The sequence below is a fragment of the Lissotriton vulgaris genome, chromosome 11 (assembly GCF_964263255.1).
Source record: "Lissotriton vulgaris chromosome 11, aLisVul1.2, whole genome shotgun sequence".
In the NCBI taxonomy this organism is placed as follows: domain Eukaryota; kingdom Metazoa; phylum Chordata; class Amphibia; order Caudata; family Salamandridae; genus Lissotriton; species Lissotriton vulgaris.
The window spans coordinates 257,366,684-257,392,681 of NC_141699.1; the positions used below are offsets into that span (position 1 = coordinate 257,366,684).

The 25,998-nt window shown below is 45.9% G+C and overlaps 2 protein-coding genes across 2 annotated transcripts in view; one reads left to right on the plus strand and one right to left on the minus strand.

The window, feature by feature from the left end:
* LOC147679609 (2'-5'-oligoadenylate synthase 1-like) overlaps window positions 1-25,998 on the plus strand; it is a 183,260-nt gene that overhangs the window by 100,039 nt on the left and 57,223 nt on the right. The window lies entirely within an intron of this gene.
* Window positions 18,446-22,773, minus strand: LOC147679610 (uncharacterized). The gene is made up of 2 exons (XM_086943183.1): window positions 21,537-22,773; window positions 18,446-18,468 (listed from the first exon to the last, which is right to left on the minus strand). The coding sequence occupies exons 1-2, from the start codon at window positions 22,771-22,773 to the stop codon at window positions 18,446-18,448; spliced, it is 1,260 nt and encodes a 419-aa protein (XP_086799309.1).

The window sequence follows — 25,998 nt, forward strand, 5'->3', positions numbered from 1 at the left end:
TGCTTCCAGTAAGAGGAAGCCCCTCCTGCTCCTGTTTGGAATCACTCTATCCCCCACTCCAGGGATTCGAGTAAAAGGAACGGAGTTTGCATCAATTACGTATGCATAATTGAGTGGATAGTTCACGGGTAGTGCTGCACAGTTGCCTATTACGGACGTTTTTACTGCCAGCATGGTTTCCCCGTCAATGTATTTTACTGAACGCTTTTTTGTGGCTACGGAAGCCGGTTTAGTTGCTTCCGCTGTGGCTGTAATAGCCAATGAATTCCCTGCAACGTGAACGCCATCACGTTGAAGACTCTGTGCGTGTATCACGTGAGTCTTTTGTAGTTCTTTCTGTAAAAGAGCTACTTGCTTCCAAAGCAGTTTATGCTTGATTGTTTCACCTGTGTCATCTTTGTAATCATTTCCAATCCAGCTCTGCAACTTATTATTGTAAGAGTTGACGCAAAAATGAGAATCGCACACGATTAGTGTCGGGAATTCACGTTCTGCATTTTCAAGCGCCATCTTTAAAGATCTAATTTCAGTTCTCTGAACCGAACAGTTTCTTACTGATTCAGTTTTTGTTATTTTCAGTCTGAATTTACCGCACAGCCAACGACCTTTAACAATCGCACAGGCTGCATCGTAGGATTTGCTCTCTACGTTGAAATGCTGTACAAATCTATCTGTATAGATTATACAGGAGTACTGTGGGAGAGGCAGAAGTTCGATTGGCAGAGGATATTCTTCTTCATGAGTTAATTCATTCAGTTCTTCGAATTGCGGGGCGAAATAGTATTTCACATCTTCCGCATCAAGAGAATCTATCTATACACTGTATCCATTTCGGATCCAGTGACACTGTAGGCAGGTTTACTGGGCTGAATAGCGCCTCGAAGGCGGACTCCGCTGTGAGGACATTAATCATTTTGCCATGTGCTAGTTCTCGTTCATTAGCTATTGCAGTCTGCACTGCTTTCACAGTATTTACTGTGGGACTGAATGTTTTTTCTGCTTGTGTGTACAAGTGAGATTTGTAAGCTATTGGTACCGTTTCTCCCTCATTAGAGGTTAGGTACGTGAATCTGCATCTTCCTGGGATGACTCGGATTACAAGATTGCATGTGTTATCACGTGTATCTAATTTTGTTTTTGCTAACATGTCTGTTTGCAGTGATCTCAAAATTTCTGTGTGTTTTTGAGTCCAGTTGATTGGTTTAAAATCAGGTTTAATTAGTTCGTAGAGAGGTTTAACCCTCTCCGCGTAATTTAGAATGTAAGTTCTTCCGAAATTCAGGAAACCTAGAACCGATTGTAAATTCTTCAGCGTTTTAGGTGCTTGGAGTACAGCGCACTTCTCTAAGAAGTTGTGCGCTAGGCTTTTCCCTTCACTTGATAATTCGTATCCTAAAAATAATACTGTCAGATGGGCAATTCGAGACTTTTTAAAGTTGAATTTATAACCCTCTGCAGCGAACCCAAGTATTATGATGTTCACTCTTTTCAAGTGGGTATCCAAGTTGTCGTCTGTGAGATAGATGTCATCGACATAAGATAGTGCCTCATCATCATATATTTGTAGTAACTCTGTTACTCTAGCTGAGAATAGTCCTGGGCTGTTCTTGAATCCCTGTGGGAGCCTACACAAATTTTTCTGTGACCCCATTACTGAGAAAGCGGTCAAGTATCTGCTTTCTGGGGGGGAGGAGCCAAGATGGCGACCGGAGCGGACGTGTAGGCTCTCGGCTCCGCCAGCTCTTGTCTCCCGCACCTTCATCCTGCCTACTATCCTTTGCCGTTTCGTCAGCGGGATGTGCGTTATGCTATGCTGACTTCGCCAGCGTTACTCCGGAGCCTCTGACTGCCCGGCAACCGTAGTAATCCCGGAATCGACTTTGCTGCCTTGGACCCCGGCTTGTACCTCCGTGGCCCGCCGGCCCCTGAGCACCGTGACGGTCGGGCTGCTTGCTCGCCACTGCAGTGGGGACAGCGCCGCCGTCGTCTACAGCTGAGACGCCCATTTGCGGGCCGGCGGACCGGCGGAATTTCGCATCGCATTCGCTCTACAGCCCGAGTGCGTGGCTAGGTTGGGGACGAGGCGGACCTCCTTACTGGATGTTGTTTCATTGCTGCCTCGACTCCATTGTTGCTCCTGTTTAGGGTTGGCGATCCCTCCCCTCCTCTCAGCCGGACTATACATAGGGGTCGCTCCGGCTCCGCGTGGGACGGTGAGCCGAGAGGTGACCCCGGAGTTGATGGGGGCTTAAATTGGTGATCGGTGCAGCTTCGTGGACCCCCACTCCTGGCTCCGTTGTTCTTTTATTTACAAGATGGCGACGCCTCTCTGCCTGCTCCGTGAGGATGACGGCTTGCCCCCGCATTGGGACTACGATTCCACGTCCCGGCAGGGAACCAGCCCCCACTCGCCCTTCCCTGCCCTGAAACTGCAGGACCCACAGCCTGTGTGGTCAAACGGGGATGTTTTGGCGGCTCTGGGTGAGTTAAAAGTGGCGCTGAGACGTGGCTATTGTGAGCTGGGCGAGAAGCTTGATGCCCTCATGGTTGACCGGGAGTGGGAGCGGAAAGTCCTTTCATCGCGGAGTCTGGAATCGCACCTGCAGCTGGCTGATTGGGATACAAGGTATCCGGGGATCCCTAACAATATTGCCACTGTATCCACTGCTACCTGTTGTTCTTCGAGACCAGTTAAGAGAGTGGTTAGTGCTACTTTGTTTCCCTCCGACATTGACCCTGCCTTCCTGCCTCGTTCAGCAATACCGCTGTCGGACTCAGCAACTGCTCGGCCTGAATCTTCCCTACGTGCCTTATCCCCGGGGCCTCCCATCTCCCGGTGGTGGAACCTTTATTATCTGGCTGAGTTGATGAGACTTTCAACGGGTCTCGGTGACTTTCCTGGAGACCGACGACGTTCATTTTGTGACTGTGTCCCTTCCCCTCCCCCACTTCGGCCATCTTGTCTCTTTGTCCCCTATGGGTTGGACTTTGCGTGTGAGGGGGGGAGGGGAGATTGCCCACGGTCGGGCCAGGGCTAGGCGGTTTCCACTTTTGTGAGGGTACGCCGGCGGGCGGGAACTAGTTTGGAATTGTCTCTTCTGGTTTGCTCTTTGCACACACTTAGCACTGCCATTTTAACATGCCGGTCCTATTCTGTTATTGATAGTTGGGGTAGTGGATGCCTTCGCAACCGGTGTTACCGATAGTATGTGGTAGTGGCGTCTCCTGCCCTCCAATCGACAAGGGGGGACCCAGGCTTGACTACATCCTGCAAATGTTGATTGTGATGTGTGTGCAGTTTTCTCCTCTTTATGGATAAAAAGTACGGGGTCAGGCTGTTGCTCTTTTGTGGTTGGGAGGGCGGTTCTGTGCGGTATGGGGGGTCCGGGGGCACATTCTTCCGACTCTCACCTGAAGCAATGTTTTCTTGCATTTACTGCTGTGTATGTAATATGGTAATTGGGTGGGATTAGGACCTGTAATATTGCTCAGTTATACATGTTGTGATGCCTTTTCCCCACTGCTTTCGTATTATCCTATTTCAGATTTGTAGTATATTGTGTGGGGATAGTGCCTTTGGCCGGGGGCTGGGAATGTTCGGAAGTGCTCCTCCTCCCGCTTTATTCGTATTTTGTGAGAGTTGTAGACTAGGATGGCCTTTTCTCACTCTCTATATATAAGAGTCTATTTTTCTTTATTTTTTTTCTTCTTTTTCCTTTTCTTCTCTTTCTTCTCTTGGACTGCATTTCGGGTTCGTTATTGGGCGACAGGCACATTGTCGGGGGGGGTAGGCCGTAGCCTCCGCGTTGGTGTAGGGTGGGGGGGTAGATTTTATTTTTCTTTTTTAGTTCTATGGGCCTTTTTCTCAATTCTCTGCGCTTTCTTTTCCTATTTTCTGTTCTGGGTCTGCGATAGGGGCTAGTAGGGAGTGGGTGGCGCGGGGGGTGGCACAGACATGATTCCAGCTTCGGTTTGTTTTTCTATTGTATTGTCACTCTGACGAGAAGCTCAACCCAAATGTTGCTATTATTTCTGCTGCCTACTCATGTTGGGGAATTATTGTACGGACTCAGCTCTCCTTGCATCTATTCTTCATTGATTTTCTGGATCGAAAAAAAACTTTAAAATTTAACCTTCAGCGCTCCTTCTCCTAGACGGCATGACTTTACCAGTGTAACCGTTGATATGTAATGCTATGCCACCTGATGCCGCTAGGGGACCGTATTGCTAGCACTGGTGCTCAATGTCACGTGGCCGGCCTGATGGTTGTAGGCCCGTATTGGTTTCCTTCATGTGCACAATAAAGGTTTTCAAAAATTTAAAAAAAAAAAAAAAGTATCTGCTTTCTGGTGCAATGTTTTGACAAAAGAAACCATTAGAAATGTCTAATGTCGTTTTATATTTTTTCCTAACTATATTATTCATTAGGGCTGCACTATGCGAATTTTGTACTGCAAATGTTTTGCAACATGAGTTAAGGTGTCTGTAGTCCAAAACTAGACGATATGAATTGTCTGGTTTGGAGACAGGAAACAAAGGATTGCTCATTTGAGAGGTGCATGTTTCAATCACCCCCTGGTATTCAAGTTGATCTAAAATCTCCCTGACTTGTTTTTTAGTTGGATACTGCCTTTGTGCAGTCGGTTGACTTTTTAACTGGATTTTGTGAGGAGGAGAGTCCTCATCCCATCCTACATGATTCTTATATAATGCCGGTGCCTGGGCTACTGCCCATTTTGAGGTGACGGGTTTTTAGGAACCCGGTGGTGTCAGGGGAAAATCCAGAGACCTCTTGAGTTCTTCCTGTTCTGGACCACAGAAACACAGAGTCTTCTAGGTGATGTCAAGGATTGAGTTTATTGGCTGCAACCAAGTAACAAGCGTCCTAGAAGTACAACAGCACGGGTTGTAAGTTCTCAGGAGACTGTTCGTTTTTACAGAACCAGCCTTCTCCTTTTATACAAAAATACTACCTTCAGGCAAGAATTCTTTGGTTTATGGTATGGTCATATACATATTTTAACAACAATGAAAAAGCAAAGTCATGATGGCCAGCCTATATTTTCGTATGTCCAGTTTGTTTTAGATGACCCAGCCAGGCCCAGAACTTCCATCAGATATCGATGCAACACCAATAAAATCGGGCGCCTCCTCCTTGTAAAACTGGTCATAAAGAAGAGACAGGGACAGGTGTGTGTATGAAAAAAGCGTGGTTTGTGTGTAGTGAATGGTTTATGACATGTCGTGCCTTGATGCTAATCTCGCTTGGCCAGTGGGTTGGGGACTGCCTGAACAGGTTTGGCTGGAGGCAGTGGAGGCAGCTCGCCCAGGTCACAGAGGAGTCAGGAAAGGTGTACGTGTCCTTCCAGCTCGAGTTCGGCCTTGGTCAATTGACTATGTAAGGGCGATCACAAGATGGATGCCGCTCACAAAATGGAACACGAGGGTTCAATATAGAAAGTACGATTTCAAGAGGTTTGCATCACTTGATCGTGACGCAAATGCACAGGCATAATGTCTTGATCATTACCGGTCTGCCGATACCAAATTCGTCAGGGTACGATGATATTTTCTGACACGAGTGTTGGGCTTCGATACCACATCATAGCAAGGTCCAGATTTTTCAGAACCACAATTTCCTTGCATACGTATATTTTTTGTGAATCGGAATATGATTCGAGAAGGCAGGCATAATCATTTCTTCGCCACGAGGGCACTCCCTGACAAACTCTGGGGGCCAATCTTTTTCAGCTAACAGGATGTCATAGCCTTTTGAGAGGTTATCCCAAAAGAGACCCCTTATTTTCCTAGTCTTATCACCCTCTATATGCAGTGTTATTTCGTATATCTTATGAGGTTTGCTAACTCTGGTATCGGCAGTTTCCACCTGAATGTATTCATTCGTGTCCACTGTCTCCAGATGACTCATCAGGATCTTGCGAGCTATGCTGATTTCTGCTGCACTGTCTAGCATTGTCTGAGCCCACTCCCCGTTTTTCAACTGTGTCCTCAGTATTCTCGGCATGTTCGATTACTCTAATACTGGCTACCTTCTTTTTTGGAAATTGTAATTTTTTACTTTGAGCAGGTTCCTTGTCTTTGGACTTGGTGTGCTCTCCTGGGTCTGACCGTCCTCTTCTTTCCGATTTCTGCGAAAAAGATCGAGAGGAACGTGTATCAATACTTTGATATCTATCAGGCTTCTTCAAGTTATCCCTATTTCTAAGGTTATATCTTTTCTCAGAGGGCTCCCTTTGGGGAGACTGGTGTTCTCGAGTCGGAGTTCTTTCCCTCCGTCGAGGAGACCTTCCTCTGGAATGGAAAACTTTTTCCTTGGGAGTGGATTGTTTATTTCCATCCCAGCTCTTTTTAGGAGTGTTTGAATTATTTTTAATAAATAATTTTTCAGGATTTTCGAGTAGTTGGGGTTTTACTGGTTTCCCACCCAAGCTGTCTCTACCTAATTCTTTATAGCATTTCTCTATGATTCTGGCAAGCTCAATTGGTTGATCTGTTATATCTGTTTCCTTCAACTGCTGGCGGATCGCCACAGATGCTGCTTCTCCTTTTATATTGGCTAGTAATATAGCCGAGACTTGCTTGAAGTCTTTCAGTAGTTTCATACCAAGAGTTAAAGCGGGTTCTGGACCGTATTCATTTTGAATCTGTTTTAGCACATCTGGTATTACCGCCATTGACGGAACACCATGTGTTTTTGTGTAAATGGAAGCAAAGACTGTACCCCAAGTGTCACAGTCCTCCACGTGTGGTGCGACCCCCATTGGAAGGCAGATGGTCAAGATTCTGTGTTTCTCTATAGGGGTAGTATTCGGAAATACTGCCTCTATTTGAGTAATTTTCTGCGCTAACCAGAAAGGAATTTGTTCCCGTTTTACGGGTGTTTTACCAAGACATGATTGTATGTTCTGTGGTGTAATTTTATTTGTGTTCCCCTGATGAGGGGTCAGCTGTGGAACATTAACAGCTGGTTGGACTGTTGCAGTCCGCATTTCATATTGGACTAATTGTCTATGTATTTTAATCAGTGTTTTTAGCTGTACTAACAGCTCCTCTTTTGACATTTTTACAATGTCCGGATGTGGTGTGTAGCTGGCTAGAACCGACCACGTTGCTCCTGGTCTACCTAGTGGACCGAGCCTGGTTATGTGATCATTGTGTTTTAGGGCGCCTTTAAACCAGAGCAAATGCTCTTGGTATTTTAATGGGATTTCAATCTCCTCGAAAGGAGCGTACTCATCCGGTGGAACTCCTACTACGTAGTAGTGGAACTCGTGTGTTTCAACGTTTGCCGCTGGAAATTTTATCCATGAATAGAATACCTCTGTCTGCCGATATTCGTGTGCCTCTATCACGAAGACGACTGTGCCACCTTGTGTGGTCAGTCCATTTTCTATAAGTTTTACCGTTATAGTTTTTCTTAAATGTGCCGGGATGATTATCGCACCCAGTTCAGTAGTCCCTGTATCATCGGGATTCTGCTGAGTCGCATTTACTGCGGCATCAGTTCCGTTGTTTTCTCCTGGCATTGTGTAAATGCAGGTTTTGCAGAGCAGGTCTCCAGGGAGACAAAGATTAGGTGCACAATATTTTGGAACACTGTATCCTTCAACGTTGAATAAACCAGAGCTCTACATAGGAATCTCTTCATACTAAGTTCGGGCGGATTTTAGCCTTTCACCCACTCCAGACGTCTATTGGAGTATTTACGGGAGAAGGGGATCTGTGTGAAAAATGCACGACTGAGTTACTCTAACGTCTTGCATTAGTTTATCGCCTTACCAAACGTTTGGGCGCCATGTAGTGTAGTTCCTATTTTCCCAATAGGCCCTGCGCATTGGAATAACATAAACAGTAGTATCGGCATAGAAGTGCGGATCTTCCAGGCCTCTACTGACTATGCTAAACTTAATTGGGTTTGTTACCAACTAGCTCAGAGGTCACTGGAAACTTTCTTGACTAAATAGGAAGTGATCAGCTTCCCTGGCACAGACAAGAAGGTATTCAGTTTTCCAACAACCGTGCAACATGACAACTTTGCTCCTCAGATAAGAGTCAATCTCTAGGGTCGTGTGAAACAATAGACAGTTATTTTACTCAGTCAGTTGTTGTGCAGATTACTTTCACAATATGTAGAGAATAGAGAGACTGGCGTTTTCAATAAAAGGTATTATTTATTGAACAGTCTTTCTTCTCATACAAGAGAAATGGATTGCCACAATTGCAATACTTGTTATTAGATAAAGTGCGTACAGTGAAAAGAGTATTGCGAAATAATACTGTAAAAGCATTGATATGGTTTCTTAGCCATACAATGGTTAAAATGAATAAAACATATATACAGTCATATATACATTAGGCTAAAATACTCAACTGGTGCTTCTAACTACGCCTACCCCAGTGTGCCTGACCTAAGCCTAACACTTGGAAGGGAGTAGGTAAGTAGTTTAAGTTAAGTTGGTTTTGCCAAGGTTTGCTTCAAGAATTCTCTCTAAGGGTTTAGTCAACACCATACCTCTGGAATAGAATGTTGGAGGTCTGGTATCTCCTCTCGGGACTCGATATCCCAGTCACCCGCAAGGGTAGGCTGGAAACGCCGGAGCTGGATTTTCTCGGCAGGAGAAAAGACAGCGTCTTTCTCAGCGCGTCGAAGAGGAGGAGGAGGGGCAGCGTCCGTGGGCTGGTTGCATCTGCTGGGGACGGCTGTTCAGCTCCTGTGTTCACCACACCATCGTTCGCTCGTTCGCAGTGATAGCATCAGCAGCGATAACGGCAGCTAGTAGCTAGCGATGGTCTCATCAGCTTTGGGATCAGCTTGCAGCAGCATTTGCTTAAGGCAACGTTGGTAGTATTTATACCTGAAAGGTGCCTTGTTTGCCGTAGGTTTTTGGACATAAGACGTCAATAAAGATGTCACTAGGAAGTGATCGTCTCTCAGTGCTCATTAGAGTTCTATTACTAATCAAAACATAGCAAGCGGGGATTTCCCAGGTTGCTGAGTTTTTATCTTGTTGAAGAACTCAGGAGTGTTTATCTAGGAATCTTAGATAGTGGCTTCTGCTGTGTCATTCACTAAAGAGCTGCAGAGGAAGCTGCACAGGAATGTGGCTCTGATCGTGTGAGGCCAGAGACGAGTTTCTGAAATATCACGCTTGAACGTTTATGCCATTATAGGGGAATACATGGATTATAGCCATATAGGGGCATAAGGTCATAGGGTTGATCAGGGTCCTAGATTAGAACGCAACAGGGCAAGAAAACGTTTTAAGTGGAAAGGATTCTTTCTCCCACTGATTATAATTTATGTACACAAATAGGTATTCTACCCACTCCTTTGCATCAGACAATGTAGATTTTCCCCAACCTTGATGGTGAGAAAATCTGGATTTTATTAAAGACACGGAGGCTAATATTATTGCAATCTTCTTTATTTAGCTAACCACAGCCACTTTAAAGAACTTAGATCGTGTAGTGCAAAAAATTCCAAGCCAATAAAAGGTCAGAACATACATAAATCTTCCTTCTTTTTTCCAAAAACATTCATTAACTTAAGATAAATATGAAGAAAATGTCCCAATTGACAAAGATCCACTTCCGCTTCCAACAGAAAGAAATCCAGCTTAGCATAAGTTCTCTTTTAGTGTTGACCTTGGCCTATGAAAAAGCAAAGATAACATCAACAAGAGGTTGGGATTAGAGTGGGACTAATATTAGCCTCTGTGTCTTTATAAAATCCAGATTTTCTTACCATAAAGGATGGGGGAAATATACATTTTATTTCAAGACAGGAGGCTAATCTTATTGCAAGTTTAAAGCATTTTTAATAGACATGAAGCAGCATTTTCAACAGGTCTAAAATAAAACTTGCAAAAAAACGTATCATTTGACCAATCAGCACTTTTAAGAATATCATAAAAGGACCCTCCTTGTAAAAGGGCTTGAAGCAGAGCACCACGAACAGAGTGTGCACCAAACATACTAACATCAACATCAGACATTCTCATCACTTCCTCAGCCCATCGTGCCAGAGTTGTAGTTGATACACCTTTGTGAGGTTTCCTGAAAGAAATCAGTAGTTGTTTGACATTAGTTCTCAATAGAACAGTTCTCCTTTCATACTCTTTTACACAACTAACAACACATAAATTCACATAATCATCAAAATAAGGATAGAAAATTGTTTGAGATTTAGTTTTGTTTCTGCTGTTTAGATAAAGACATATACCCTCTGGAGAAAAAAACCCTGTTAGAGATTTCTAAAGCTTTGACATCGTAGACTCTTCTTAAAGAGACTAAACATAGAAGCATTGACAACTTGAAAGAAAGAAATTTCAGACATAAGGTATTGTAGTTTGTGGAGACACCAGCAAAACCATTTCTGCCAAGCCAATCTATACATTTTCCGTGGTCCTGGTCCTCAAGATTCTTTGATGAGGTTTGATGCCTCCTCAGAAAGTCCTGACACTTCCCATAAAATCCTGAAATTTTCCAGGCCATCATTCTCAATTCCCCTTCTAGGACCATGTTGTGCAGTTCTCCTGAAGGGCCTAGAAGAATTTCCTGGAATACTGGTAGTAAGATTGGATAATCTACCAGCATTTCCAACAACATAGAGTACCACACTTGAGACGTCCAAAGGGGTATCACAAGAATCAATGAAAACTTCCATTTGTGAACCATTGAAGCTACTCGAGTAATCATTGAAAAGAGAGGAAAGACATATCCTTTCAGATTCCTCCAAACTTGTCTGAAAGCATCTACCCCTGCAAATTCCGGGTCAGGATGCCAACTGTAGAAGGTCTTTAGTTGAGTGTTGAGTCTGTCCGCAAACAGATCGACTTGGCATGGACCCCAGACTTTCATCAGACTTTGGAAAACTTCTCTGTTCAGACACTAATTACTTGAGTCCCTGTGATTCCTTAAAATCAATATGCCTCCATATTGTTCAAGCCAGGAATGTGTTCCTCTTGAACCACAATATTCAGTTTCAGACAATAATCCCAAAATACTTTCACCAAGTCTGCCAAATCTTTCGATTTCGGACCTCTTAACTTCTTTACATATTTTACTGCTGAAACATGGTCCATCCTCAATAAAATTGAACATCTTACAGAGTTCTTCGCAAAGCTTTTTATTGCAAAAGAACCTGCCAGAAGTTCAAAACAGTTTATATGTAAACTCTTTTCTTCTTCCTTCCAGAGACCACCAGTAGAAACTGATCCACAGCTCGCTCCCCATCCTGACAAGCTCGCATCTGACTCTTATCACCAAATCTGGGAGAGAACCAAAAATTGCACTCCCATTCCATGCTTCCATATTTTTTAACCACCAGTATATTTCTTCCCTCGCTTCTTGAGAGAGGGTTACTTCCTCTGAATAACTCAAGCGATCTCTTAGGTGTTTGCTCTTCAAACTTTAGGGTGCACTATAATTCAAAGGACCAGGAAAAATGGCTTGGATCGTAGAGGATAGCAAGCCTATTATCCTAGCTCGCAAACGAAGACCCACAATTGAGATATTCCTTAATTCCTTTTTTATGCATTTTAGTTTTTCTCTTTGGAGCTTCAGTTGACATTGCACAGTGTCTATCATAAAACCTAGGAATTGAGTAACCTGATTTGGAATTAGACAAGCCTTCTGTCTGTTTACCACGAAACCCAAATCCTCCAAAAGGTTTATTGCTAAGGTAGTGTGATCTATCACACTCGATTTCACTTTATCCATTAGGAGTATGTCCTCTAGATAAATAATCAGACACACCCCTCGTTCTCTCAGGAAGGCAGCTCGCCGTCTGCTCAAACAATATGATCATTTCTTTAGGAAGACCCGCACCCACACAAGTAGTGACATGCTTCATTATCAGATCTCATCCTGGTCCCTAAATTCCAGGATAGGCTTAACCATGTTCCAGGGAGCACTTTGAATAATAGTTTTTTGCAGCCGGGGTCTTAGAGAAAAAAAAAAGATTCCCCTTTGTTAATGGTTGCTCAGATATGGTTAAAAAATATAGGGTGGGTAAAAAGTGCAGACATCTACATCCTCACAGCAAGGCAAAACCTTATAAAATCGTATAGGTAAGATCGGAACTGCAAAAAGGGGCACCGGAGCTCGAGGACAGGACCTCCTCATTGGTTCACCACAGAATCTCAACCCCAGCGATCAGAATCTAGCCTCAATTAACGGCAAATATGAGGACTCTTGACACTGACTGCTGAGTCCCGAAGAACGGAAACGAAACTGACGCCCATCGAGGTACGAGTCCCTTTTGCTCCCCCAACCAGGACGAGGTAACTTTCTTCCCATAGGGCTCTGTTGTGTCTCTCAGAGACCTGACCCCCTGCATACAGTTCCCTCACTATGGCTCTTGACACACCAACCCCCCCACCCAATGCCTACCTACACATCTGAACCCCCACAGCCTTAACTCATACACTATTAACTTCCCTCCCCACCTCTCTACCAAAATGAGACGCAACTTCAAACAGAAACTAATCCGACAACACCGAGAAACCCTATTTACTGATATCTACCACTCCTCCTCCAAAGGTCTCATCAAGATGGACCTAATTTTCCAGACTGAGAGACCAGAAGACTGGATCTCCACTCTCACAGCCCAACTTTACATCGCCAAAACCACATCCACACCTCACAGCTACAAATTAACTTCCCTGCTCCCTAATCGCTCATCTAGAATGGGGACCACATCCGTGACCATCTACACTAACGGCACTATACTCATTCAGGCAAACAATGAGAACCTCGAAGCTTTTGACTCTCTCTTCCCCTCACTCCAGCCCGCTCTCCCTCACCCGCCTCGACCCACCTCAACCCTACCCCCCCTACAATTAATAGGCCCCAACAGGAAATAAAACCCACACCACCACACGCCCCCATCGTCCACCCCTCCCGAGTCACCTCACAACACAGCTCCCTGACAAAGGATGCGCCACAGCTCCCTAAGGAAATCACAACCTCAATCCCCTATTGGACCCACCCACCGCAATCTCACGAATGAGCCCCACCAACAGTGACCCCTACCCTCACTAGCTCCCTCACAGATCTCAGATACTCTAATTCTTTCCTCGACCCAATCCACCCTTCTCCCAGGATTTCAAAGACAGGCAACTTGTCCTACACAATGAGTAAGAGACAACACTCCATCAACCCAACCTACACCACACAAGGTGAACCCCCCAAGATGCCCCCAACCCCTCCCACAACTCAGTGGCGCAGCGACTCACGTCACTAGAAAACCAGATAGACTGGATCTCCCGGGGCCTGACCGAAATCCTCTCCAATCTAGATAAAGCACGCAGACCCCACCAATCCTCGCCCGGGGTCCCCCTCACTGCCAACACCAACTGCTTCACGAGCACCCCCTGGCACTCAGAAACCCATGAAACTCAACTTCAGAGACCCCCCAAGACTGGGCTCGGAACCCTGGCCACAAAAAGCCCCAAGAATCGCAGCCCTTCCCATTAGGGCTCAGAGGCGCTCCAATACCGATACAAAACCCTTGTTCTCAAGACCCACTAGAACAGAGGCAGCCATGTCCGACAATGAAGCATCTGCTCTAGCCTCCTCCTAGGACACACCCTTCTTTGACGCCCCTAGTTCCAAAATCCAAGTGATCACAGGTCTCCGAAAGACCCTCCCTGCAAAAAAAAAACGAGACCGCCCGTTCTCACACACCTACCTAGAGCACTACAGAAAAGACCGCCAGCAACAAAGAGTTTTTCACCAACTGCTTGCTCATCAACTGCAGGTCGGCTTCTCTGCATGCAACTGAACTAGCAGAGGCCATCCTGGGGGAAGCCATGGTCACACATCAAAGGCAGCAGAGGTTTTGAAGCCTCTGGCTTTGATATGCTAAATTATCAAGCCATCATGCCAGAGGAGGTGTGATTACCTTCCGCCGGGCAGGCATTGCTCCTGGCCCCTGCGCACGGGCTCATGCCTGCAGGGAATCAGAAACTTACCTGTTGTGGCAGGCTGGATGATGCCAGTCAGCCAACACACTAAGTGACTGGTAGGGATACAGGGGCTGTAAAATTTTTAGTAGTTATTACATTTTTTTGTTCTAATTTTGCATTTTTAGTTCCATAGTGGAATGTGAGTTTATAGGGGAATTGGGTGGGAAGTTATTTAATTGCCTCAAATTGTAAAGCGCTCTGATATCCTTCGGGATCAAGTTCGCGCTATATAAAACTTTATAAATAAATAAATAAATGACATTGACATTGCGTTCCTCACTGAGACCTTGCTCAATGAGTTATCCCCACCATGCTTAGACATGCTTGTACCCCCAGGTTTCACCCTCATAAATAAAAACAGAAAAGACCAGCGAGGGGGAGGGAAGCTATCATCCATATAGACAACATGGTCATCACGGAAATAAATGTATTCGACTACAACACATTTGAATGTTTTTCAAAGAACATCAAGGCCAAAGATAATGGATCTTTGCCACCTTCTCTATCATCCTCCAGACAAATCCGCCGCTTTCGGAGATCAATTATCTGACATCGTAGCTCACGGTGCACTCGGTGATGCCAACAATCTAATTCTAGGTGACCTGAACCTACGATGGAAAGAGACCAATAATCCGATAATCCAATCGCTATCCAGTCTCCTCGGCCATAACAATCTAATCCAGTGCTGCACAGAGGAGACGCACTATAAAGGAGCCACTTTGGATGCCATCATCGCTCAAAGAAACACCATCACTATCAATCACATACTCCCCGTCGACTGGTCAGACCCCCACATGATCCTATTTCATATCAACCGACTAACTCTCTCTCAATCTCCTTTGCAAGACGCCCCCCAAATGGTTGAGAAACCGCTCTCAGGTTCCCAGAGTCCTTGAAGAACAGAAGCTCACTTATCCCGAACACCAATGACCACTTCTCCACTATTGACCTCACTGAATGGTACAAAGCAAAGCTAGTGTCCATGCTTGACAAAATAGCTCCTCTAAAGCACAAAAAGAGTAGAGCGATCCCATCCAGATCATAGTTCAATCCCGACCTGAACTCCGAAAGGAGAGAACTAAGAGCCAAAGAAAGAAAGTGGAGAAATAACCCTACCTCCATCCTACGGGATCAACTCAAATCAGCCCGTAGGAAGTACAACAATCACATCAAAAACAAGAAATCATTTTTCCGCTCGGCGCTAGACAGTGCCAAAAACAGACCCAAGGAACTATATAGCATCATCAGACAACAAACCTTCAAGCCTGTGCCCTCCACTATACAGGCATCCAAAGAACTATGCAATAACTTTGCCTACTTCTTCAATGATAAGATCACGAATATCAAACTCTCACTGGACGTCAACAACACGCACCCCATGAAGAGCACCGCGGCTGGGTCACCTGATCTCTCTCCTGATTCCTCGCCCAATCCGGGGCTTAGCTTCCGATCCATTCAAGAAACTTAGATAGTCTCGTTGATCTCCACCTCCAAACCCTCAGCTCATGTCCTAGACCCCATTCCTCCCCTTCTGACCAAAAAACTGAAGCACGCCTTAGTCCCGCTCTGGAGCTCAATCATAAATAGTTCCCTGAAAAACGGAGTGGTCCCAGACTGCCTTAAAATGGGTCAAGTGACCCCCCTGTTAAAAAAAACCCGGCCTAAACGCGACAGATCTGAACAATTTTAGACCTGTGTCGAACCTCCCCTTCTCTCAAAAACTCTAGAAAGATGCGTACTACATCAACTTACCCAGCACCTGGATAACATCAACCTCCTGGACCCCCACCAGTCCGGTTTCAGAAAAGGCTGTAGCACAGAAACCGCGATTCTTAACATCATCGACGATATCCATGGATCACTAGACTCTAACCAATGCTGCCTACTCATTCTCATTGACCTCTCGGCAGCATTTAATGCTGTAGATCACAAACTTCTCATAAGGGCTCTCCAAGAAAGAGCTGGTCTTGGCCAGGTAGTCCTTAAATGGTTCTCCTCCTTTCTCCACAATCGCACACAAAAAATAAAAATAAAAAACTTCACTTCCGACCTCCAACAAGTCAACAAGGGTGTCCCTCAGGGCTCGGTGCTATCACTGCAACTCTTTAAGATCTACATTGAACCAATCTCCAAACTTCTCAAAAAAGCCAACATCCACTTCCATCTCTATGCTGATGACACTCAGATCTATCTGGAAACTACCTCTCTCAAAGACATAAAAGACTTAATGATGTACTGAAAGATGTCCAGCACTGGTTGACAAGCAACCACCTGAAACTCAATCCTGATAAGACGGACACTCTCCTCATTTCAAATAAGGAAGATAACCCCCAGATTGCCGAATGGCTAAAGGCCATCGATGCCCTCAACGGGAATCTCACTCTAGCAGACTCTGTCAAAACTGAACATGACAAGAGACATTAAGAACTCGGCCAAAAGTGCTTTCCTTAACCTCAGACTACTGAACAAAATAAAACCCTACATTGCGTCCAACGATCTCAAACAGGCCAGCCAATCCCTGGTACTGTCAAGACTGGACTATGGGAACGCAGTCCTCTCAGGAATTCCAAATTTACACCTGGCTCCCATCAAAACAACACTACATGCGGCCGCCAGAATGATCACAGGTATCGGTTATACTTAGCTTGTGTGTCTTCCCTTGCTGCTCAGGGTATTGGAATGCCTGATGTCATCATAGAATCTTGGGTGCCTGGCTGGTGTGTGAAGAGGCAGTTGATGGCAGGCAGGATGAGTGGCAGGGAGGGCACTCCTGGTGGGATTATTCTTATTTTATACTCAAATACTTGGAACTTAATCTGGAACTAAGCCTAATTAAATCCAGTTTATTAAATGTACCTGGCTCAAGGACTTCGTTATTTACAACATTTTTGGCGACGTTTGGAGAATATTCAGCCTAAAGGAGACAATATATATAAAAGAACCTACAGCGTGCAGGCAAGAGAAACAAGTAAGGAAGCTACTAAGAGAAGAGACTGTGTATATTAGAGGTTCAACGCTTTCATGAAGGAAGACTGAAACTAAGGAAAAATGTATTTTTAAAGCACTGTGAAACGCCCTGGAATACCCCACCAGTGTCCTATTCAATCTGGACAGCCTGAAGTAAGGGTGGTTTAGTGTTAACTGCTCTCATTTGAGGCAAATGTGAATTTGTATCAGCAGGTGTCAGGTGTATTGATTAAAACTGAGTGTAAAGGAGCAGAGACAATGTGAATATACTTAAATGATTTCTAAGATTAAAAGTGCAGCAACGAATGTTAAAATTGGCTATTATGAAATTGTTGTACAAGCGTTTATGTTAACTGTCAAAAGGATTGAAAGGAAGCATATGGTTAATTACTGATCTGCCAGCCGATCAAAAGTAAACAAGGCATGAGCAGTGAAGCGCGTGTTAGAAATCGAGATGGAGCAGTCTTAACTTATGTTTGAAACATTACAAGGGCAGCGCGTGAGTAATTACTGCCGGTTGTTTAAATGTAAACAAAGAAGACACGAACTGTTAATGTTTTAATAATAAACAATGCGCAGGCTGTAAGACGCGGGGAAGAGCTCGTGGAGTAGAGGCCAGCATTTGAAAATAAATCGTGCTATTCATTACAACATTTTGGTGATGTCCAGACGTGACTGGGAAGAGCACCAGGAGATACATTAACCCCCCCCCCCCCCTCCCAAAAAGACGAACCGGAGCGTGCACAGAGTTGTACTCAGGCAAACAACTCGAGGAGAAAACAAACCAAGGAAAACAGCACACTGTGAGTAATTAATATTGTTTACTCGGCAAAGTGAGAGAGGAATCATGATGACACACTGTAAAATAGATAGTAAAATGCGGTGTTTGAATTCATCTACATTCCATGCTGAGAAAGGACAGAGACATGCGTTGACAGCTTCAAGTAAAAGACTTTAAATTAGAAGCTGAAAAGGGTGATTGAATATTAAGTTCAACGTCTGTGAAAGAAGCCATAAATCAAGTGGTTAAAAGCGGAAATTCATGTATATTGAGGAATATCACAACGGCTGTTTGTCGAGTCAAGCGCGAGGAGATTCCATGCTGCGCAAACACTGAAGTGTGAGCTGGAAGATCGTTACCGGCGAGTGAAAAATTGTCTAGCATTCGCGACAAAGAATTTTCAATTCTATTAAGGACACGGAGGCGAGGATTATGCTTCTCTTATCTTTACTGGCAAAACAGCAGCCAATAGAAACTTTAAACTTGCATGACCCCGGAAGGACAACCCCCTCCACTAGTCTGCACCAATCATTATCAAGTCCTGCACAATAATAGTCCATGTAAAACCGGAACCTTCCTCTTTCTTTGCGATGTCCTCCGCAGTCCAACCAAGACTGTAGCCCAACGTGGCAACTATCGCATTCTCTTGTCCAACGGGGAAAACTGCTCCACCGCTGAGATCCAACTCATTCCACAGGATTCGTATTCAGGTCTGTTTGTGCTGATCTCCTGAAACGAAAAAATATGTCGTAATGGCTATTCCAGTACTCAGGAATACAACAAGCCATAACATCATTCGGGCGGGAAAAAATACATCACATCTTCAAACGATATATCAATTACATCATTGGCACCCGGGTGGGATAATCCTCGCCTCCGTGTCCTTAATAGAATTGAAAATTCTTTGTCGCGAATGCTAGACAATTTTTCATTCTATGTCAGTCCACGGAGGCTCTGATTATGCTAGTTTAAAGTGTCTCAACCACCACCGAGGCCACATCTACAATAGGTTTATGATAAAACGTTTTAAAAGTAGATTCAGAGGACCAATCAGCCGCAGTCATGATGTCCTGAAGCCGAGAACCGGCACCAAAGGATTTTGAGGCCATAGCCCCCCTCACAGAATGAGCTCCAAACTTGGAAGAATCAATACCCGCCAGGTTCAACAACCATGAAACCCACCTGGCCAGAGTAGCATTAGCGACTGGGCGGAAAGGTCTTACTAGTGAAATCAATAACTGACCAAAATCTTTCCTAAACTCCCTAGTACAATCCTCATATACTTTCAGACATTTCACTACACACAATTTGCTGTGGTGAGGAAAAGCAGGGTAAGAAATACATTTCGAGTGTGATTTAGTACGTTTTGAGATAGTAAAGGAAACTCCCGTAGGAGTAAATACTCTACCTGCCAAATCCAGCGCTCGAATATCCGAGACTCGTCTACAAGAAATCAAGCATAGCAGCATCGTAAGCTTCGCTGAGAGTTGTTTCCTAGACAAACCCTCATTAGCCGGCCACGCCGACAAAAAACGCAAGATGATGGAAACGTCCCAAAGCTCCGTATACTTTGGTTGCGGGGGATTCAGCATTCGGATCCCCCTGACAACCTTACACACCAGAGGGTGTTCTCCGACAGGTCTACCATCCACGTGCGGGTGTCCCGCCGAAATAGCTGACCGGAACGTGTTAACCGATCTGTATGCCAAGCCTGACCGAGCCAAATCTGACAAGAAATTTGCAATCATAGAGATCTGAGATCCCACCGGATCTCCCTGTCGCTCGTGACACCAACCAACCCAACGTCTCCAAGCAGACTCATATCGCTTGTGGGTGGAAGGCGCCCATGCCTGTGACAGGAAAAAGAGAGTGTCTTGAGAAACACCCGGCATTTGCCAACGTCTCCTGAAAGTCTCCACGCCATGAGAGACAACTGGTCCAGAAGTACCAGCGGATGTCGAAGGCCCACCGGATCTGTCAGAAGATCTGGAAACGATGAGATCCGCACCGGGGGTGCGCACGTCAGACTCATCGCGACCGGGAACCACGCTTGTGTTTTCCAACACGGGGAGATCAATATCACTTCGGCCTTCTGTCTCCGGATCTGCGCAAGGACCCTCGGGATCATGATAAACGGTGGAAAGGCATAAAGAATGCCCATCGTCCATGACTGAAGAAAGGCGTCCGAGCTGATCCCCAGGGGATCCGGACGCCAACTGAAAAAATTTGGTAGTTGTCTGTTGAGTCGTGAGGCAAACAGATCTATCACACAATGGACCCCACAGGTGGTCCAAGGCCTTGAAAATCCTGGGATGCAGCATCCAGTCGCTGGCATCCCTCAAATACCGCGAGTTCCAGTCCGCTGTCACGTTGACTGAACCCGGAATGTATTCCGCTGTAACTGAAATCTGTCGATCCAGACAATAATGCCAAAAATCCTTGGCAATCTCCGCTAGGAGACGAGACCTGGTGCCCCCGAGGCGATTGAGGTATCGTACCGCGGACACATTGTCCATGCGAAGTAGAATACAACACGAAACTTTCTGCGGGGAAAGAGTCCGAATTGCAAAAGAACCCGCTAGGAGTTCCAAACAATTGATGTGGAGTTTCAACTCGTCGCGGGACCAACGGCCCCCGGTCTCCACTGAGCCGCAACGGGCACCCCAGCCCCATCGACTCGCATCCGATTCTATCACAACCTCTGGGGTGGCAGCAAAGATGGCTCTGCCGTTCCAGGCTTCCAGATGCTCCAACCACCAGTTCATCTCCGTGCGTGCGTCCGTCGATAGCTGAACCTGCTGGGCGTAAGTCACACCCTTGCGAAGATGCAACGCCTTCAATCGTTGCATCGCCCTGTAGTGCAAGGGACCCGGGAAGATCGCTTGGATGGACGAGGCCAACAGTCCCACCAGGCGAGCCAAAGTCCTCAAGGAAATTGTCGGAGATGCCAACGCTCTCCTCAACTCCTTCTTGATCGCCAATCTCTTCTTGAGTGGGAGGAGTAATTGGGCCTTCACCGAATCTACTTGGAATCCCAAGAACTCCATTGTCTGTGAAGGTGTCAGAATGGACTTCTGCACATTCAACAGGAATCCCAGGTCCTGAAGAAGACAAATTGTCCAAGACAAATGGAGGGATACTATCTCCGGAGAGGACCCCAGAATCAGGATGTCGTCTAGGTAGATGATCATCCTCACTCCCCTCTCCCTCAAGTACTGCACCACCGGTTTCATCAGCTTGGTGAAACACCAAGGAGCGGATGAGAGGCCAAAAGGCATGGCGGCAAATTCGAACCACTTGTTGCGCCATTGAAATTGAAGAAAACGTCGATGCGGTGGAAATATGGGCACCGTCAGGTAAGCGTCCTTCAAATCCAGACGTACCATCCAATCGTGTTCCAACAGGATGTCTCGCAGTAGGTGTATGCCTTCCATTTTGAAGTGTCGATACACCACCCATGCGTTGAAATCCTTTAGGTTTAAAACTAACCGAAAACCCTGGTCTTTTTTGGGGACCACGAAGACTGTGCTCAGAAAACCGTGAGCATGTGGCAGAGATTCCACAATTGCTCCTTTCTCAAGCAAGTCCAGCACCTCCCTGTCTATGAAACTCTGTTCTAGTAGGGAAAAATGCAGTGGCGCGGGCGCTTGACGCTGCGCGGGGGAGGCATAAAACTCTATCTGATACCCTTGGACTGCTTGTAACACCCAAGGGTCTGAAGTCAGTTCTCGCCACCTGTGGACAAACAAAGCCAGCCTTCCTCCCACCTTGTGAACTGTTGCACAAAGAATTTGTACCTGAATAGGAGTTGTCTCCAGAGTTGTGTTGCTGTCCTCTGTAACTTCCTCTCTGTCCTCCGCCACGACCTCCCCGATTACGGGAGGGGTAGAAATTGGGGCGTCGAAATCCTCTGCCTCTCTGTTCGCCTCCACGTGAGGTCTGATTGGAACCTCGGCCGGACCCTCGACCTCGCTGGCGTCCGGCCCTGTCAAAAACACCGGTGTGGAGCACCCTCTTTATTGTGGACTGCGCTTTGTCAAGCGCTGAAAAGGTGGCTACGTACTTGCCCATCTCTTTCACAAATTTGTCTCCGAAGAGCATGCCATTAGCCATGGAGCCCGGCTCGTTGGTGGCCATCTCCGCCAATTGAGAGTCGATGCGCATCAGAAACGAGCGCCTCCGCTCAGTAGACAAAGCCACATTCGCGTTTCCCAGAAAGCACATAGCGCGCTGGGCCCATTCCATGACGTCAGAGGTGTTCAAAGACACGCCCTGCTCTTTGGATTTGACCGCCGCATCAAGAATTTTAGTAAGGGGTCCAGAGACGTCCAGAAGCTTGTCCTGGCACCCCCGCCAAGCCCTATCCAGTCCCTTCTTAGGGTCCTTGGCAAACTTCCTCATGAATGCAGTCATGGTAGGGTCAAGGTCCGGAGTATCCGCCACCTTCCCCGTCACTGAAGGTCTGGGGCATTCTGATCTCAGAGTGGCACGAACCCCACTCTCAAATCCTTGGCGCAAATTGTTAGACACATAATGCGCCACCTCGGCACAAGGCACCCATTCTGTGGACCTAGGATGAACTATGTTATTGGGGTCAAAAAGCAGGTTCTTCGGGACTTGGCTATCGTCCGCCTTGTAAGCTGTATGCTTAGTTTTTCTAAACTTCTTTCTAGGAGCTAAAGAGTCCGCCTCCGAATCGGAAGTGCCAGGCGGCGTCGAGGAGGAGTCCCCCGAGGTCTGAACGGCCATAGAGCCATGGTCCCTCATCACTGACTTAGCCATTTCCGCTATTCTATGGGCTTGGGAATGATCAGAGACATCCCCCTTACGTGATGTCTTACTCTTCCTCTTACCCGAGTGATGGGACTTTGTAAAAGGCTTTAACGCCTTAATCAGGGCCTTACTTACAGAGCTCTGGTCGTGGGTAGCCAGAGCCTCACCTAAATTCTCCTCCAAAAATTCTTCCTCAGGCTCATACTCATGATATTCATCAAATTCGACCCACTGGCCGTCCTCCTCGGCGTAATACGCCATATCCGAAGTACAGGAGGTATGGAGGAGCTTAAGGGGGGAAGTAGCCCAGGGGTGATGCCTCTACACACACACAAGCAACTCAGTTGCCACACACACCAAGAGGCAGGCCGATCTATGGTGGAAGGAGACCCCTTGCACAGAAAACACTCCCCTCGAGCAAAGCTCTGCTCCGGACACGCTCCGGTCGGCGTTATAATGAGGCCAGAGATTGATGCAGACATAGCGCGCCAAAACGCGAGGAGCCGGTAAACTAAAAACGAAACTCGGCACCTCGCGCATGCGCGTAGACCTTGGGGCACACACTCGTCTGCTCTCTGTGCGCGGCGAAGCCGCGTCTGCCTCCTCCTACTCCACCGCCCCCTATCGCGCACAACCACACAGCGCACTTCGTCGGGCGGCGGACCGGGTCCGAAAAGCCCTCAAAACCGAACGAAAATGGTCGCAAGGCGCAAATACAGACGCGCAATAAACATATCCAGGATCGTGTACACCTACACACGCGACCACTTGAAATCGTCACACACCATAAACCCTCATTCCATATATAAAAATAAGGGAAAGGCACTTAACTCGCTGCTGCAGCAGCAAAGAAAGAGGAAGGTTCCGGTTTTACATGGACTATTATTGTGCAGGACTTGATAATGATTGGTGCAGACTAGTGGAGGGGGTTGTCCTTCCGGGGTCATGCAAGTTTAAAGTTTCTATTGGCTGCTGTTTTGCCAGTAAAGATAAGAGAAGCATAATCAGAGCCTCCGTGGACTGACATAGAATCACGGATAGGCAGTGACAGGTTTAATTTAAAGCGCAGTGCTGTGAAATGAATTAAATTGACTGTTTGCACATTGAATATGAAGCTTTAAACGAACGTATGAGGAGTAAAGGGAGAGAATAAACGGCACAAAATAGTGTTTGTTTATGGCATGAACAAAAAAAAAACATTGTGTGGTACATTTAAAGAGGAAATATTTAAGAAAGAAGCGTTTATAAACAAAAACGGATTAATTTACCAAGAAGCAGATCTTATGTCCACGAGATTAACTGCTGACTACAGCTGAAGCAAGCTAACAGTTTATTGGCGGTGGATATCTAGGGAGAAAGAAACGATCTGATTGGTGGAAATAACGCTGAAGGAAAGAATACAGACTTCTTACTGGAGTACACTGCCACCAATGAATCTATTGATGACTTCGTTGTGAGGTTAAGGGAGCTTTCAGCGAAGTTTGGTCAAATGCAGGAGGAAATGATAAGGGACCAATTATGATCTACATGAGTTCCTTGTCGCAGTGTGGAACACTGAGAGGACACATCGGGTGAGAGATCGCTCACCGGTGTCGTGAACATTAAGGATTTGCAAGAATAATTATAATTTATGTTTTCTTATGATTTTCACAATCCAGTTGGGAGCTGTGGGTAAAATTAGGGTGGTTAGTGCCCTATTGTGGTTTGTTTTTAGGTTAGTATGTGCCAAGTTTAGTGTATTTTTGGGTTGTTGTAGGGTGGTGAGTGGTGTAATTGGGAGGTGGTGTACAATTTTAACTTTTGGGAATGGTGATGAGTTTGTGGGGTAGTAGGTGCCCTAGTGTTGTGTATTTTAGGGTGGTTTGTGTCTTAGGTTAGTGAGCTTTTGGGGTGGTGAGTGCCCGTGCGCTTTGTTAAAGGGTGGTGAGTGCCCTATGTTGTTAGTCTAGGGTGGTGAGTGCCCTATAGGGTGGTGAGTGCCCTATGTTGTTTGTCTAGGGTGATGAGTGCCCTATAGTGGTCAGTAGGGTGGTTTGTGTCTTAGGTTAGTGAGCTTTTGGGGTGGTGAGTGCCCGTGCGGTTTGTTTTAGGGTGGTGAGTGCCCTATGTTGTTTGTTTAGGGTGGTGAGTGCCCTACTTTGGTATGACTTTAGGGTGGTGAGTGCCCTATGTTGTTTCTCTAGGGTGGTAAGTGCCCTATAGTGGTCAGTTGTGGGGTGGTGAGTGCCCTGTGCAGTTGTATTAGGGTGGTGAGGGCCCTATATGTTGTTTAAGGTGGTGTGACTCGTATGTTGTTTGTCTAGGGTGGTGAGTGCCCTATAGGGTGGTTAGTGCCCTATGTTGTTTGTCTAGGGTGGTAAGTGCCCTATGGTGGTCAGTTGTGGTGTGGTGAGTGCCCCGTGCAGTTGTATTAGGGTGGTGAGTGCCCTATATGTTGTTTAAGGTAGTGTGACTTGTATGTTGTTAGTCTAGGGTGGTGAGTGCCCTATAGGGTGGTGAGTGCCCTATGTTGTTTGTCTAGGGTGGTGAGTGCCCTATGGTGGTCAGTTTTAGGGTGGTGGATGCCCTATGTTGTTTGTCTAGGGTGGTGAGTGCCCTATAGTGGTCAGTGTTGGGGTGGTGAGTGCCCCATGCAGTTGTATTAGGGTGGTGAGTGCCCTATATGTTGTATAATGTGGTGTGTGTTCTATCTTGTTCGTCTAGGGTGGTGAGTGCCCTCGTATGTTGCTTGTCTAGGGTGGCGAGTGCCCTATAGTGGCTAGTTTTTGGAGTGGTGAGTGCCCCGTGTAGTTGTCTTAGGGTGGTGAGTGCTCTATTTTGTTTGTCTAGGGTGGTGAGTGCCCTATAGTGGTCAGGTTTTGGGGTGGTGAGCTCCAAGTGCAGTTTATGGTTTCTTTGAATTTTCGTGCATTGATTGTTATATAACTAGTGTTATTTATCCATCTTTTAATTTTTTATTTTTCCTGAGGGAGGGGGATGGGCAATGTAAATGTTAAGTTTGAAAATGCTTTGCTTATTTTGGGAGATAATGTTTTCTCTTTAGTATGCAATGTAAATGTGTTCTTTTCACAATGCTTGGTATATTTTCATTGTATATTTTGATAGTTGTTCACATTTCCTTCTTCCACTTCTGAATGTTGTTTCCCCAAAGAAGGGGGATGTGTTATACTTAGCTTGTGTGTCTTCCCTTGCTGCTCAGGGTATTGGAATGCCTGATGTCATCATAGAATCTTGGGTGCCTGGCTGGTGTGTGGAGAGGCAGTTGATGGCAGGCAGGCTGAGTGGCAGGGAGGCCACTCCTGGTGGGGTTATTCTTATCTTATACTCAAATACTTGGAACTTAATCTGGAACTAAGCCTAATTAAATCCAGCTTATTAAATGTACCTGGCTCAAGGACTTCGTTATTTACAACAGTATCAAGAAATTCGATCATATCTCCCCTGCACTCAAGGAACTTAAGTGGCTTCCAGTCGAAATGCGGATTA